The 15484-nt window shown below is 42.9% G+C and overlaps 1 protein-coding gene and 1 long non-coding RNA gene across 4 annotated transcripts in view; one reads left to right on the forward strand and one right to left on the reverse strand.

The window, feature by feature from the left end:
• BTAF1 (B-TFIID TATA-box binding protein associated factor 1) overlaps window positions 1–10333 on the forward strand; it is a 102733-nt gene extending 92400 nt beyond the window's left edge. The window contains exons 34-39 of one of the 2 annotated variants that reach the window (XM_075534643.1): window positions 85–237; window positions 3975–4186; window positions 5911–6070; window positions 6382–6552; window positions 7623–7762; window positions 7988–10333. In XM_075534643.1, the coding sequence (XP_075390758.1) occupies window positions 85–237; window positions 3975–4186; window positions 5911–6070; window positions 6382–6552; window positions 7623–7762; window positions 7988–8144 (993 nt within the window). In that variant the 3' untranslated portion in view covers window positions 8145–10333. Of the gene's footprint in view, window positions 1–84; window positions 238–3974; window positions 4187–5910; window positions 6071–6381; window positions 6553–7622 lie in introns of both variants that reach the window. The other variant, XM_075534644.1, reaches the window with a different exon arrangement.
• The window catches only part of LOC142429607 (uncharacterized), a 34187-nt gene that overhangs the window by 11782 nt on the left and 6921 nt on the right, over window positions 1–15484 (reverse strand). The window contains exon 2 of one of the 2 annotated variants that reach the window (XR_012780430.1): window positions 931–1210. This is a non-coding gene — a long non-coding RNA (uncharacterized LOC142429607). Of the gene's footprint in view, window positions 1–930; window positions 1215–15484 lie in introns of both variants that reach the window. The other variant, XR_012780429.1, reaches the window with a different exon arrangement.

The raw sequence follows: 15484 nt of genomic DNA on the forward strand, positions 1-15484 counted from the left end.
TATGGCAGATTGACATAGGTAAAGAGAAAAATGAGTATTGTGACATGTAAAATGACTTGTTACACCTTTTCCTCCCTTTCAAAGGCATTACAGTACTTACGTAAACTATGCAATCATCCAGCCTTAGTCCTAACACCTCAACATCCAGAGTTCAAGAGCACGACTGAAAAATTGGCAGCTCAAAATTCTTCTCTTCATGATATTCAACATGCCCCTAAGCTCTCTGCTTTGAAACAAGTAAGCATATCTTTTATGTGTAACTCTAGAAAAATTTGCTTTTCTAAAAAAGATTACCAGTGTGTTTACCTTTTAATTTGGCATGTCTAATTTTAGGTATATTTGTTCCAAATGGAACTGTAAAAGGAATTCTAGTATAAATTATTCTCACTTCAATAGCAGTTCTAACGAGTTTTAAAATCTAATATCCTATTGGACTTTTTAATTTTAGCTTTCCATAAGTGTTGTTGCCTAGATTTTGTAATGAATGATTATTTTAGACTTTGCATATGTTTATTGTAGAAAATGTTATATAATGGTACATCTGACATAAGTGATAATCCCGTTGTGTCACTAAGGCATAAAACAAAAACTTTCACACACACCCCCCAAAAATTGAATAGTGGCTGTTAACCTTTTACATTGCTTTATATATGGAATGATTATCTTCTTCTTCTTCTTTTTTTTTTTTTTGCTATACAAGCATATAAAATGTTAGTTTCCTCTTTCTTTTTAATCATTTTATTAGGGGCTCATACAACTCTTATCACAATCCATACATACATCAATTGTGTCAAGCACATTTGTACATTCATTGCCCTCATCATTCTCAAACATTTGTTCTCCACTTAAGCCCCTGGCATCAGCTCACTTTTACCCCCTCCCTCATGAACCCTTGATAATTTATAAATTATTTTGTCATATCTTACTTACACTGTCCGATGTCTCCCTTCACCCACATTTCTGTTGTCCGTCCCCCAGGAAGGAGGTTGTATGTAGATCCTTGTGATCGGTTCCCCCCTTTCCACCCACCCTCCTGGTAAATGCTAGTTTTCTTAGCAGAGCTACTGGACTGAAGCTGTGAGGTTTGAGTGGGTCGAGGCCTCAGTCTCCTAGATCTAGGTCTAGATAGCTCTTGGCTGTACTCATGGAGGGGAGGGTTCTTCTTATGCTCCTTCAATTCTCTTTCAGCCGTTCAGTGAAGGTTCGTCATCTGTCTTGAGAGAGAAAAAAAGTTTCTCTAGTCTTTTAAGTAGGAGAAAAGTGTTTTCTAAAATTTTGCCTCTAGAAATATAAAGACATGTTTACCAGCAAGCAATCGTGAACCAAGAAAAAGTGAATATTGCCAGAGTGAGGAAGTTTCAGATGTTTGAGTCATATATGGAAACTCTGGGTGAAATTTAAGAGAGATAAGCAGTCAATTTTAAAAGAAACCCAGGAAAAAACCCTTTGCCTTCAAATCACCCTGACTCATTGTGATCTCACAGGACAGACTAGAACGGCCACATGGGGTTTCCAGGGCTGACATCGTCAGGAAGTGCCAGCCTGGCTCCTTAGGTGAATGTGAGCAAGAGTTCTGTTTCCCTGGACGGCAAGATCTCTCTCAGTCTGCTTAGGATCAGCTGCCAGTACAGTTGCAGGGCCTTGGATGGGATCCGCACCAGCGGGATGCCCTAGTGAGGACACCATAGTTCTACTGTGTTCTGTGCCCATCAGGCCAGCTGTGTGGTATCATGTCTAGTTCTGGGTATACTTTAAGTAGAAGATCAGGGTCAAGAAATCTAGAAACCATTTATTGTGAGAGTGATTGAAAAAGCTGAGGTAATATAGGCTGTGATGTTGCTGCTGGTAGTTTCCATTAAGGCGATACTGACTCACGGCGACCATCTACGTGCAGAGAAGAGCCTCTCTTTAGGGTTCCCAAGACTGACCTTTGGATGCAGACAGGCACATCTTCCCAGGGGCCGCTGATGAGTCTGCTTGACTGAATTTTCAGCCGGACTGTTTTTGCTACTCAAGGATTTATTATACTGAAATTAGTTTATATTTGTTATACAAATGAAAGTAAAATACTATCAAGAGGTGACCAGCCTCTCCGACAGCTCATATAGGGTACATTGGTAATTACCTTCTAGAACAGTGGTTCTAAACCCTTTCACAGGGCTTGCCTGATTCATTACAGTAGCAATTAAAATAATTTTATGATTGGGGGGGTCACCACAACATGAGGAACTGTATTAAAGGGTCGCGGCATTAGGAAGATTGAGAACCACTGTTCTAGACTCTCCTAATCTGTTTTTCAAGGCTCTGAACCAAATCTTTCAGGTTAACTAGGAGTTAATCACTCTGTGTATACTCAGGTTATAAGAGATTATTGGGAAAATAGGATGCAATTTTTACTCCAGATGGAAATCCCAATTTCAAGTGATCTGTGCCCATTGCTGTAGGTAGCCGCGCTGGAATTCCAGCGTCTTGTCTGGTACTGTATATACTCGAGTATAAGCCGAGTTTTTCAGTGCATTTTTAGTGCAGTTTTTGTGGTAAAATTAAGTGCCTCAGTGGATATTCGGGTCGGCTTATACTCGAGTGTATACGATAAGTGTGGATGGATTTGAGTGGTGACAATGAAAGGACTGAGGTACATGAGTACATGGCACGGACACGATGGTACATCCTTTCTCTCCAGGGTGCCCTTTCTGTAGAAACCCTGCTCAAGGTCTCACTGAGAACATATTCTTTATATTGGGTACAACCAAATGGGGACGGAATCATCTCAGAAGCGATAGCCTAAGCCTGGGTAGGGTTGTGTGTGCGCACACTCACACTCGCTCTCTGGCTTGGTCTTATTACAGACTCGAGGGGTTGGGGGAGTGGAGAGTAGATGAGGATAATGGATAATTACATGACCAGATGCCATTCTGTTTGAGGAGTAGCTCCCTTTTTATACCATCTTCCCTTACTTAGCTGTCTGGGGGTGGGGTGGGGGTAAGGAGTTCTACTGAATACTTGCGCTTTGTTGTTTCCGGGGCACAATGAAGAGGTATCTTTGAGCTGTTACAGAACAGCAAGGATTTTGTCCCTAAAGGTGTTTACCCAGGGGTTTCCCAAATTTCATGGTTCTCCAGGAGGACTCAGGACCCAGCATGTAGACAGTCATACACATGGTTATGTTTTATTTACCTGAAAGGGGTGTAAGAGAAATTGGCAAAAGGAGAAAGGTACATGGGCTAAGTCCAAAGGAAAACCAGGTTCAAGGTTCTCAGTGGAGTCCCCTCAGATATACTCAGCATCAACCTGACAACATGTGAGGTGCTACCTACCAGGAAAGCTCATTAGAGACTGAATGTCCAAGGGTTTGATTGGAGGTTAGCGATGTATCCAGTACAGAACTAAAAATGGCAGACTCCAGAAGGAAGGCAGATGCCAGCATAAGTCCCATTGTACTAACTGTTTAGGTCCAGTAAGCCTCCCTTGTCAACCAGAAAACAATGAGCACAGCACCTAATTCCAAATGCCCAGACTTGTTCGCAGGCCTTTCTAAGGAGAACACGCTCGGGTCTGCTCTGCCTGCTTTTAGAGAGCTGTACATTCTCCTGAGAGATTGCCTGGAGAGCCTTTGGGGACCTTTCTAAGTAACATCTTTTAGTAGTAAAATTTAGTAATGGGGTTTCCCAGACTATCGAAACATACTTTATTATTGTACCTGCTGTGTGCCAGGGAGCCAGTTACAGAGCAGGAAACACACAAGCTCGACAGCAGTGTGATTCCAGCCGTTAAAGCTGCGGTGTTATGGAGGGGCAGTAAGCTCCTTCATCAGGCAGCGGGGTGTCCTGGCTGAAGGCTTAGGCTCGCTCTGGGGGGTAACTTTGATCTTTGCCAGATTGAACCGCTCCAGCCCTATATGAACTGTATTTGTCTCCATGAGACGGCTGTCTACTTTAGCTGACCCCGTGCAACAATTGTTTTTCCCCTTCAAGCTGCTGTTGGACTGTGGCTTGGGAAATGGCGGCACTTCAGAGAGTGGCACTGAGTCTGTTGTGGCCCAGCACAGGATCCTGATCTTCTGTCAGCTTAAAAGCATGCTTGATATAGTAGAGCACGATCTCCTCACACCCCACTTGCCCTCTGTCACTTATTTGAGATTAGATGGCAGCATACCTCCTGGTCAGCGGCATTCCATTGTTTCACGGTAAGTATCTGCTGAATTCTATGTTCATGAATCAAACTATGGTAAAAATAATATTACTTAAAGAGAAATTTGCCTGAAAATTGAACTTTTTAAAAGTAGCGCTAACATAATCCCCCAAAAGTGAGACCATATTACGAAAGGGCATGGAAGGAAAGCAATACAGAGAACTAGTTTCCCCCTCACGTTTTTTTGGAGGGAAGGGGGAAAGTAAGTGAGTGGCTTAGCAAAGATCTCGCTCTGATTCCTGGTAACTGGACAAGCTACGGAGCACAGAATCCACTGTGCAGTGTTAAAATAACCAGCTGCGCTCTCTGCTTTAGCCATCTCAGGAATGTGGGTTTGTATACATGCAGATGCCTAGGTTCTGTGCTGGCTTTAAGAGCGAGCATTTTTAACAAGCATTCCTAGGTGACTGGTGTAACAGTCACTTGAAGTGACTTTGGAGGCAGAGCCCAGGTGTGATTCCTGACCCTACTATTTAAGCAAGATTCTCGCGGTCCAGTTTATCACACAAGCACAGCCTCTCTAAAATAGGGGGAGTGATACCACCTCTATAGAGCTGCAAAGGCATCCACGTGGTAAAAGTAGTAAGCGGTAGCTGCTTTGGCTAGTCTCTGTTATAACGATGTAGTTTCCTTATCAAAACCTGTAGCTAGCACGAGAGTAGCAGCTCTCCACACTTCAATCAGCTACTTCTGAATGATGTGGCTCGTTCCCCTTTGTCCTGCCAGTCTCCATACTGTTCATTAGGGGAAAATCAAACAGTCAGTCGGTGCGGACTCATAGCAACCCTACAGTTGGAGAGCCAATGCATTGAGAATGATGTGGGCGATGAATGTACAAATGTGCTTTACACAGACACACACAAAGACCCTATAGAACAGTGTAGTTTCCTGTGAGTTTCTGAGACTTTAACTCTTTACGGGAGTAGAAAGTCCCATAAAGGTTCATAGGTAAGTCTTACTTATAATTAGTACTTCAAACTTCATTTCAGAGCCTAAATACAACTGACATGGATTAAGTTGTGCCCACCACTTACCTACCTACACACACACACACACACACACACACACACACACACCACACCACCACCACCCCCTCTAAGTATGTGTCAGTTGAGTCAGGGTTGTCAGTGGTTTGGTAGTTGTATAATGATTCCCTGGCCATGATCGATGGGAGAGTGTTTTGCTGGCGTGTGGCCTGAATCACCTTATGTCTTACAAGAGATCAAAACAGAGAGAGATGAGCAGAGAGGGAGGAACCTGGTTACCGTCAAGAAAGAAGAGTTGAGAGGGAAGGGCTCCCACTAGATCCAGGATCCCTGCGCTGAGAACTAGGCCTAGGAGAAGACTGGTGGCAAGATACGTGGAGCTCTTCAGGGGACACCAGGCTCATGGATGTTGAGGGCAAAGATCTTCCACAAGATCTGACAGAAAGCTTCGTATTGGAGCTATCCTGTCCCGAATTTGGACTTCTAGCCTCTCTTAAACTGCAACAGAGTAAGTTTGTTAATAATGGTGTTTCTGTTCATGAACTTTCTGACAAGTTTGAAACATATTCTGTACACTGAAGATGCTGTGTATAATGAAAGCAGATAATGCCATCTAAAGCCCAGCAATACCCGTTCGTGGATTTTTTTAAAGCATTGTTCTCATTAGTCCAGTTTGTCAGAGGAACCTTACAAAGAAATGTATTAATTCTATTTTTTTCATGTCTACATTTAGGTTTAACAATGATCCATCCATAGATGTCCTCTTACTTACAACTCATGTTGGTGGCCTGGGGCTTAACTTAACAGGCGCGGACACAGTGGTCTTTGTGGAGCACGACTGGAATCCCATGCGAGATCTGCAAGCCATGGACCGGGCCCATCGCATTGGGCAGGTAAAGATTCCTTTTCACGGGTATTGGGCTACACTCTGCTCTGATGTTAACAAGTGTTATGGTCTTGAGCAAAGTGCTACTTTATGAATTAAAAGAAGTCCTTTGGTTAGGAAAGCCTAGGACTTGGTCCCTCTCTAATATTCTGTGATTCTCTGCAAACATTTTCAGTTTACGGGGCCAGAGAAATAAAACTCAACCCTAATTAGATAGTAATACATACTCGTTACAAGAGTATGTAAGCCCTCAACTTAGCCTTGAAACTTGTCAGTTTATTTGTGCTGCAGTTGTTAACCTGTTTTTTCCTCATTCAGAAACGTGTGGTTAACGTGTACAGATTGATAACCAGAGGAACATTGGAAGAGAAAATAATGGGTTTGCAGAAATTCAAGATGAATATAGCAAACACTGTGATTAGCCAAGAGAATTCTAGTTTGCAGAGTATGGGGACGGATCAGCTTCTTGATCTGTTTACTCTTGATAAGGTAAACAATTTGTACAATGTTTGACGAGTTTACAGGCTTCTTCCTGATACTATTCATTACTAGATGTGCCCTTTGAAGGAATTGTTGATGTTCAGGTACAAAAACCTACAGGACACTAGTTACAAGTTTTGGCTTTTTGATTGACGTCTCCAGCTTCTTTCCCCAAGAGTTCTTAGTCCTCTCCTACTAGAGGACCGCTGATGGCCTTGGTGCCAGGTCTCATGCTGTCTAGCCATGCCTACTGTTAACTGGTGGCACGTAAGTCCTGGGGATGATAAGAATGCCTATTTTACAGTGTCATTTGAGGTTCAAATGAAATAGCTACATGAGCACTTCAGCAAGGGTACACAACAGATGTCAATAAAATTGCTTTGGTGGTTAGCCCTTGTCGAGTCAGCTGCTCCCTACTCCTGGCAACCAGTGCAGAACAGAGCGCTGCCTGGTTCTCATTGACTGCTTGTCGGGAGTAGATCACGGGCCTTTCTTGCCTGTATCTATCCCTTATTAGGAGATAGAACTTACAGGGTAGAGAACAAACCATGATCAAAGGAAATGTACCAGCTGGAAAGAGTGGCCAATCAAAAATGTAAAGCTAATAAGGTTGTATTAGACGTCTGTGTAAGCTTAGAAATCACCTCCCCTCTCTGACTTCTGTGATACTGCATTATTACGCTATGAAATTTAACTACCTGTGAGAACACGGTTTTACTCTGCCACGTGGGAAATGGCTGGGTGCTGTGTTTGAAACAGACTACTTAGCTCTCCTCAGAGATGGACGGCATTACAGTTGAGGTTCCATGAAAACAACTAGGGAGATGCTTAACCTAGAGGAGGAGGCTACAGGATAACGAGAATGGCACCGCAAGTTCTTGCGTAATTTTGAAGTTGTTTCCAAAGAAAAGGCTAAAAACCATTAAAAAATACTAGAGTTGTAGAAAAACAGGTTGTCCTATGAGATCATGAGTTTCCCATCACTAAAGTGTTTGACTATTTCAGTGCAGTGTTTTAATGTGATATTTTATCCTTCTTAATGCTAATCTTTCCTTTCATCTTTCTCAATTTTCCTTAAGGATGGTAAAGCTGAAAAAGCTGATACCTCTGCTTCTGGAAAAGCGAGTATGAAATCGATTCTTGAAAACCTGAGTGATCTTTGGGATCAGGAACAGTACGATTCAGAGTACAGCCTGGAAAACTTTATGCATTCTCTCGAGTAACTATCAAATACTGTTAATGCAGTTGCTGCTAGTTCATTACATTTCTGCTGACATTCAGCAAATTTCAAAGTTTATGGCAGACTTCTAGCACAATGTGTAAATAGATCTGAAGAATTTTCAGCATATGCTGGGACTTGTTTCATTGGGGGGAGCAAGTTATTCTCAAATATTTGCACTGTATAAAATTTAAATGTTAATGTGAAATGGTTTAAATTTTACAGGCTGAATAGCTGCAGAGCAGAGGATCCAAACCAGGTTTACATGTGCTACCAGGAGGCGTGCGTCCTCTCCTTACGTAGTGACTTTGTACAGGATATTATCTGGGAGGACCGTAGTGGTCGTGTACATTTTTATTTTAAATGGAACTTGTTTTTATAACTGATTAAAAAGAGGGCTTTTTTTAAAAAAGTAAAAGCCTTAATGAGCCATAATTTTAAGAAATTATTGGTCAGTCTTAGAACATGACAGAATGTTAGACAATGAATTGAACCAAGCGCTTGGTGGAAACCTTTATATATTTAATGCAAATGTGTAGTGTTTTTCAAATCCTTGACACCATTTTGTCAACTTTTAAAATATAATGTCAACTATTCTAAATACAGGTAATGGTCTATTTAAAGCTGTATAACATCCTATTAAGAGGGTGGGGTGTTTTGGGGGGTTTTGTTTTTAATTTATCTAAAGGCTAGGACATAGCCAAATTCAAAGACGTATGTATGTACTCAATAGGTTTCAATCATATATATATTTTTTGTAACTATGAACATACACAAAATTTTCCAAAAGCCGATTTTACACAGTTTAGAAATCTAAAACTATGTTGAATAGACTGTTTATTGTAGTAATGCATAGCTGGAACATAAAAGGGAGAAATAATTCCCCTATATACACAAACATAAAACATATCTATATGCACAGACATACCTATCCCACATCCAAAAAGGTGCCCAGTGCTGGCATGGAAAATCATGTCATTACACTGGGCGTGTTAGAAAAGTGAGCTCAGTGGTGAGGGTGTACGTGTGAAGATATGCATGTTTGTGTATATATTATAAAATTCACACTCAAATTCTACATGCCTGTGTGCATAGATTATGGATGTATGTGTTGTGTGTATATTTACACACACAGATTAATAAACATCCCCAAGATTTCTGGCTGGCCATTCACACAGGCATCAGTTTAAAACCACCAGACCTCAGCTGTAGAATAACGGACATTTGGTTTAAAATCATTAGTTTCATTGTTCAGCAATTAGAGGACATGGACATTTGTCATATTTCAGAAGCTTTGACAACCAAACTGTAACATTAAAACTAGCATTCCATAAGAGAATAAAACATAAGATTGAAACTATAAAATAAATGCAACTGTGTGTTATTTGTAGGAAATGATCCCTAGCTAGAAAGTTTAAAAGATCAGAATCTTTAAAGCAGAACTAGTAATTCTAAAGTTTATCACTTGTTTCTTAATTGTTTACAATCAAATGGAAACCCTTTGTATAGAATATCCATTGTACGTAGCACTAGGTACCTAAGTCGATGTACTTAAACTGAATGTTTTTTTATTAACCATTATTTACTATTTTCATAAACCAGCTATGTAACACAGCTCATCGGAATCTGTTCTATAAGCCAGAGGGTAACTGCCCCAGGGGGTTTCCAAGGCTGTTCATGTTTGTAGATGCAGACTGCCTCACTTCCTCCCGAGGAGCAGCAGTTGGGTCACATTGCTGATCTTGGATTAGCTGTCTGGCAGGTTTGCCTCCTGCGCCACCAGGGCCCATTTGATGAATCGTTACTGTGCAGTATTTTGTTTTCCCTTGATCTTTAGATTGTGGGGAAAGAATTTTTCAGATAATGGTAGTTTTCTAATGACCAAAGAGATACCGGTCTTATTTTCTATGGCTTCCAAAATTTAACCCTTTTTCTCTCCCCCTAGGAAAGCTGAACGGGATGCTAGGCTGCTGTAATGTCCCCTTGTTGTCAGTGCTCCGTGTAGATTAGACGGCAGGAGTTTAGAATAATCTGTGTATGTGTGTGAGGTGGTTTATAAGAATACGTAATGAACAATATGTCATTACAGACATAGGAAAAGACAGAGCAGAGAATTCACACCATAAAAGGCAGTTTGTTTTTATGATTTATAAGGATAATAATTCCATCTGAAAATGTGTACATGTGTATAGTAAAATATTTCTAGAAGGACAGACAAGAAAATGTAATAGTGATTTGCCTCGACTGGAAAATGGAGGCTAGAAATGAAAAGACATCTTAGTGTGTGTACTGAATATATAACCTTGTGATCTGTTAACGATTAAATCACATTCCAGCTTTCAAATTAAAAACATGGCAGCAGGTATTTTCAATTAAGTGTACTATTTAAGAATAAGAGGGAAAACTGAACTGATATTTGAGAAATGCTGTTAATTTTGTGGCTATGATAACTACATGGTAGTCATGTTTTAAAATATGTTTGTGGAGAATAAAACAAGTGTACTAAGGAAATGTTAACTATTTTAAGCTGGTTAGTGGTCCATATTGATTCATTTTATGTATACTCTCCCCACTTAAAAAATTTTATTACAGAAAATTTCAAGGAATTTAAAGATAATTATAGAATTATAAATCGGATTAGCAGAATCTAGTGTTGCTTTCCTAAATGTTTTTAGCACTAAAGAAATACTAAAATTTCAGTTCCTGGGTGTAAGTTGTGTGTGTGTGTGTGTGTGTGTGTGTGTGTGTGTGTAAGTACACATGTATGTATGGACCAAGAGGTGTTTTGTCCTTTTGCATGTAGAGCCACTATGAGTCAGAACTAGCAAAACAGCTTAAAAAGTTCCCAGAAAATTTTCATTACCTTAAAATTCCATTTTCCAATGTGTCTTTGAAGCCCTTTAAACATACACACACACCTCAAAAAACAAAGTGAGAGATATATACATGCACGCATATGTCCTTGGGACTACTGATCTGGCCTAGCCTGATTAATGTCAAATTACATCCACTTACTCTAATTAAAGTTAAATCCCCAGTGAAGCTGTTGAGAAATTTGAGCATGTGGAGGCAAAAGTGGGGGAACTTCCAAAGTATAGAAAAGTAACAATTCATCATACATCTGCTTCAGATATTTAACCCCAAGGTAATTTCACACCTCCTGGTTAAAACCTACCATATAAATTTCCCAGAAAACTTGCAGACACTAGTGAAACCTAAAGTTAAAATGGTGTGGGAACATCTGTTATCGAATGCCAGAATATTCGGTGTGAACAGAGAAAGCATAAATTAAACGTCTGGTGGTCACACACCCCTTGGGTGTCAGCCACCCCTTGAAGCAGATGAAAGTGGCCTCCCGCCACAAGAAAGCGTCCCTGGTAAGTTCCTGTACATCAGGGAAGTGCTCTGTTCAAGAACACAGGCGAGAGGACTGTGCTGTGCAGGTGTGGACAGGTGTGGCTGCAAGCCTAGAGGAGAAAATGGACCGCAATTTATCTCTCTTAATAAAGCCTCAAAAAAACGATGTGGAATAAGATGACAAGCAATCCAATTTTAGAAACGAGCGAAGGACATTTCCCCAAAGAGGACATTAAGCACACGAAAAGGTGCACACAACCACGAGCCATTACAGGGGTGCATATCAAACCTACAAGACGCACACCTCAGGGTAAACCGCTGGAGATCAAAGGGCAGCGCTTGTCTAAGGGTGAAGGCACTGAGAAACAGAAAACTGCCAGGACTGCTGAGATTGTAAAATAGTGTAGCCACTCTGGAAAGCCATAGGAGACATCCTAAAAAAGAAGGAAACATAGCTTATGATCCAACACTGCTACTCCTCTGTCGGTGCTGGTGGAATCTATTAAAATAAAGAGGCGTTTTCACCCCTATGCTCAAAAAATACTCAAGTACCCATCGATGAAGGAACTGATAATCAAGAGGATGTATACATGCAATGAAATACTGCACAGTCATAAAGAATAATGTCCTCATTAACATATATGAATGAATATGCTGAGAGAAGTAAGTCACAAGGACCAATACTGTATGATTGCACTTTTACAAGACGAGACGTGATATAGCTAGTGACCAGCACTCATTGATGGTTTAATGAGGGTTTAAGAGAGGGGACCTGTCATATGTGAGTGAAGTGCACACAACTTGACCAAGGTAAATATATCACTAAGACGTGCACCAGAAGAGAGGATTTGGGGGTAAGGGATATGACAATTTCGCATCAACCACTTAAAAAATACAGGTATGAATATGTGGGTTCTCATGTGCATAGATGGTGGATCTCTAGGCATAGGTACATATAGGGGTGTGTGTGTGTGTGTGTGTGTGTGTGTGTGTGTATCCATGTATGTCCATATCCTTAACAAACCAAAGAGGATACATTATGGATACTTCTTAGATATAGCCAAACACCTTACAAGGTTGGTTTTATGGTTTGAAAGCTCAGAGCATAGTCTCAGGAGTGTTAAAATCCTCAATTAACTGGCATCTATTAGTTCATAAACTGTATGCTTTACATAAAAATTATGAGCCTATTGGAGCCATGCTGACTCCTATAGAGGACTTTTTTTTTTTTTAATTTAAATGTCACTTTATTATAGAGGACTTCTTAAAGGAGCTCATTAATTATGGATGTGAGAAAGGGAGTCAGGAAGGGCCAGACCTCACTGCCTTTTAGGGGCCTCAAGGACACTGCAGCTCTGGACAAAGGCCCTGCATGCTGGGCTCCGGACGCCATGGGTTCATTGTTCCTATTGCGGTGCCCCTCCGTGTCATGGGTTCATTGTTCCTATTGCGGTGCCCCTCCGTGTCATGGGTTCATTGTTCCTATTGCGGTGCCCCTCCGTGTCATGGGTTCATTGTTCCTATTGCGGTGCCCCTCCATGTCATGGGTTCATTGTTCCTATTGCGGTGCCCCTCCGTGTCATGGGTTCTTTGTTCCTATTGCGGTGCCCCTCCGTGTCATGGGTTCATTGTTCCTATTGCGGTGCCCCTCCGTGTCATGGGTTCATTGTTCCTATTGCGGTGCCCCTCCGTGTCATGGGTTCATTGTTCCTATTGCGGTGCCCCTCCGTGTCATGGGTTCATTGTTCCTATTGCGGTGCCCCTCCGTGTCATGGGTTCATTGTTCCTATTGCGGTGCCCCTCCGTGTCATGGGTTCATTGTTCCTATTGCGGTGCCCCTCCGTGTCATGGGTTCATTGTTCCTATTGCGGTGCCCCTCCGTGTCATGGGTTCTTTGTTCCTATTGCGGTGCCCCTCCGTGTCATGGGTTCTTTGTTCCTATTGCGGTGCCCCTCCATGTCATTTTAGTCACCATGGTATGTGGCGTTCCCACACGTGGACTTCCTCCCCAGCTGCGTGGATGGGTCACCCAGACACCCTGGGACTAAGGAGGGCAGTGCTTGGCCTCTTCTAGCAGGAGAGAGCTTTTGCCCCGAGGGAACAGGTCCAAAGTTTTCTAGAGGCTCTGGCCCTCATTGTGGTGAAGCCTTTGAAAGAAGACATCTCATCTGTTTGCAAAGGAGCTGTGTGCGCCGGGCACTGCCTATTGTCCTGCTCAGGCTGTAGATTCACCACTCCACCCTTCTACTCCACAGACAGGCAGTATGGAGAAGACAGTATTGGAAGAGGCTGCTTCCCACCTCCTTCCCGTCGAACCTTTCCCAGATCTGCTATAGCTACTGGGGCCGGGGCTTCTCTCTCCTTCTGCAACTGCTGACATGACCCTTGTCACCAGAATGACTTGCACCTCCACACCAAGCTTCCCGGCCGTGATCAATAGGGAAAGAGACTGGCCGCTGTATGTGAACTTTCTTCGTGTGAGTCACCTGGCCCTGATGAGGGTGTTAGTACCCCACGGCAGCCCAGCCTCATCGGTTTCTGTTGCAAATGAGGCAGGAACAACCAATTTATGGACTCTCTGGGGCTGAACTCTTGGCTTGGGGGTTAGGGGTAGGGAACATTCATAGTACAGTACCTGCTGGCTGGGCTCCCCATGTGGCCCAGCACACTCTAACCATGCCCTTTATGAGACCTGCATGGAACCAGGACCCTCCCTCTGAAGGATCTGTGCAAGGGCCCCCCAGGGAGGTTCCAGTCCAGCCTTAGAACGCTCTGGCATGCCTGTGGCTATATTCTGCCCACACTGACCCCCACAACCTGGGCTCCCAGAACTCCTAGTCCTCCTTAGGTCCTCTGGTTTGTGGGGCAGCTCCCTGCTTTCCAGGTGACAATCAGTGTGTGAATCGGGGCGTTTATTTGTAGCTGGCCTGCTCCCTCGGTGCTCCTCCATTTTCTATTGGTGGTAGTAGGTGCCGGTGAGTTAGTTCTGACCCGTTTACTTGTGTGCGCGCACACATACCCTTTTTAAAATGAAAATAGCGTAAAAACCAACTACCACATGTGGGATGGTGGAGTAGCTTTTACAACAGAAAACCCTGTATGTTAGGCATAAAATAAAGTTGCTCAAAGGCAGTGAGATTGCCGAATGGCCAGAGCCCCGGGGAGCTTAGGAACAGTGTTTTCCTTTTTGTCTCACATGCCCAGACTAGGGGCTGAGGAAGCCACAACCAGAACTGTCAGCTTGTACACACGCAACCACAGAAGCCTGCTCTTTTCTAGCCAGACGGTCGGGAAAGGGGCAGCTGGGTAAGACGCAAAGCGACGCAGGCAGAAATCAAACACTGGCTTTGTTGTCACCTGTGCCAGTCCAGAACAAATGAGAAGCTGAGCTTTACACCCACACCAGGTTCTGGGAGGCTCCCCAAGGCCTGCAAAGGGGTCAGAACTTTCCACTTTCATCCTTGCTGTGTGGGGCAATGAGGGCTCCCTGCCCCCCTCAACACACACACACAGCCACCTCAGTGTCAACAGATTAACAGAGGTGGAGAGAAGCAGCTAGCTTCATTTCAGTTCAGCTGACTTTAGAACAATATGTGGGCTAAAGAGGTCCGTCCCCTCGCCAGAAGACAGCCCCTCTTCACCGGGATATGCCTAGTAGCAGCCACACACCTGAGGCAAAAGCAAGGAACCACAGGACAAACTGAGCTGGAGACGTCACCCATCTGTCAGTACCTGACATGTCTGGCAGGCTGAAATCAGTGAGGACATACAAGCACACCTTGCATTACTGCTCTTGGCCTAATTGCATTCTGCAGGTGATGGAGTTTTTGCCCCTTGAAGGTTGGTGGGCAGCTTGCTTTGAGCAAATCTCTAAGTGCCATGTCCAAGCGGCATGTGCTTACCCCATGGGTGTGGTCATTATTGACACTTCGCAGACTAGCCATCGACTGCCACTGAGTTGATTCTGAGATCAAATCTTTATGGAACTAGGCAGCCTCACCTGTGCCTTGTGGAGGAGCTGGTGGGTTTGAACCACAGACCTTGCCGCTAGCAGCCCAATGCCTACCCTCCATCAAGAGACTATAGGAGAGTGTAAACAAAACATTTACATGTATTGGAATACCAAAACAATTTGTGGTTCGCTTTATTGTGATATGCTACAATACACATTGTTTTCTCAGGCAGCAATGGAATTACTGTATATACTTGTGTACAAGCTGGGTTTTCCAGCACATTTTTAATGCTATTTTCGTGGTAAAATTAGGTGCCTCGGCTGATACTTAGGTCGGCTTATCCTCGAGCATATGGTAAACTAAAAATGAGTTACAGAAAGATAGCTGGAAAAATTCCCAGTATTTGTAGATA

Source organism: Tenrec ecaudatus, chromosome 16 (assembly GCF_050624435.1).
Source record: "Tenrec ecaudatus isolate mTenEca1 chromosome 16, mTenEca1.hap1, whole genome shotgun sequence".
NCBI classification, from domain to species: Eukaryota; Metazoa; Chordata; class Mammalia; order Afrosoricida; family Tenrecidae; genus Tenrec; species Tenrec ecaudatus.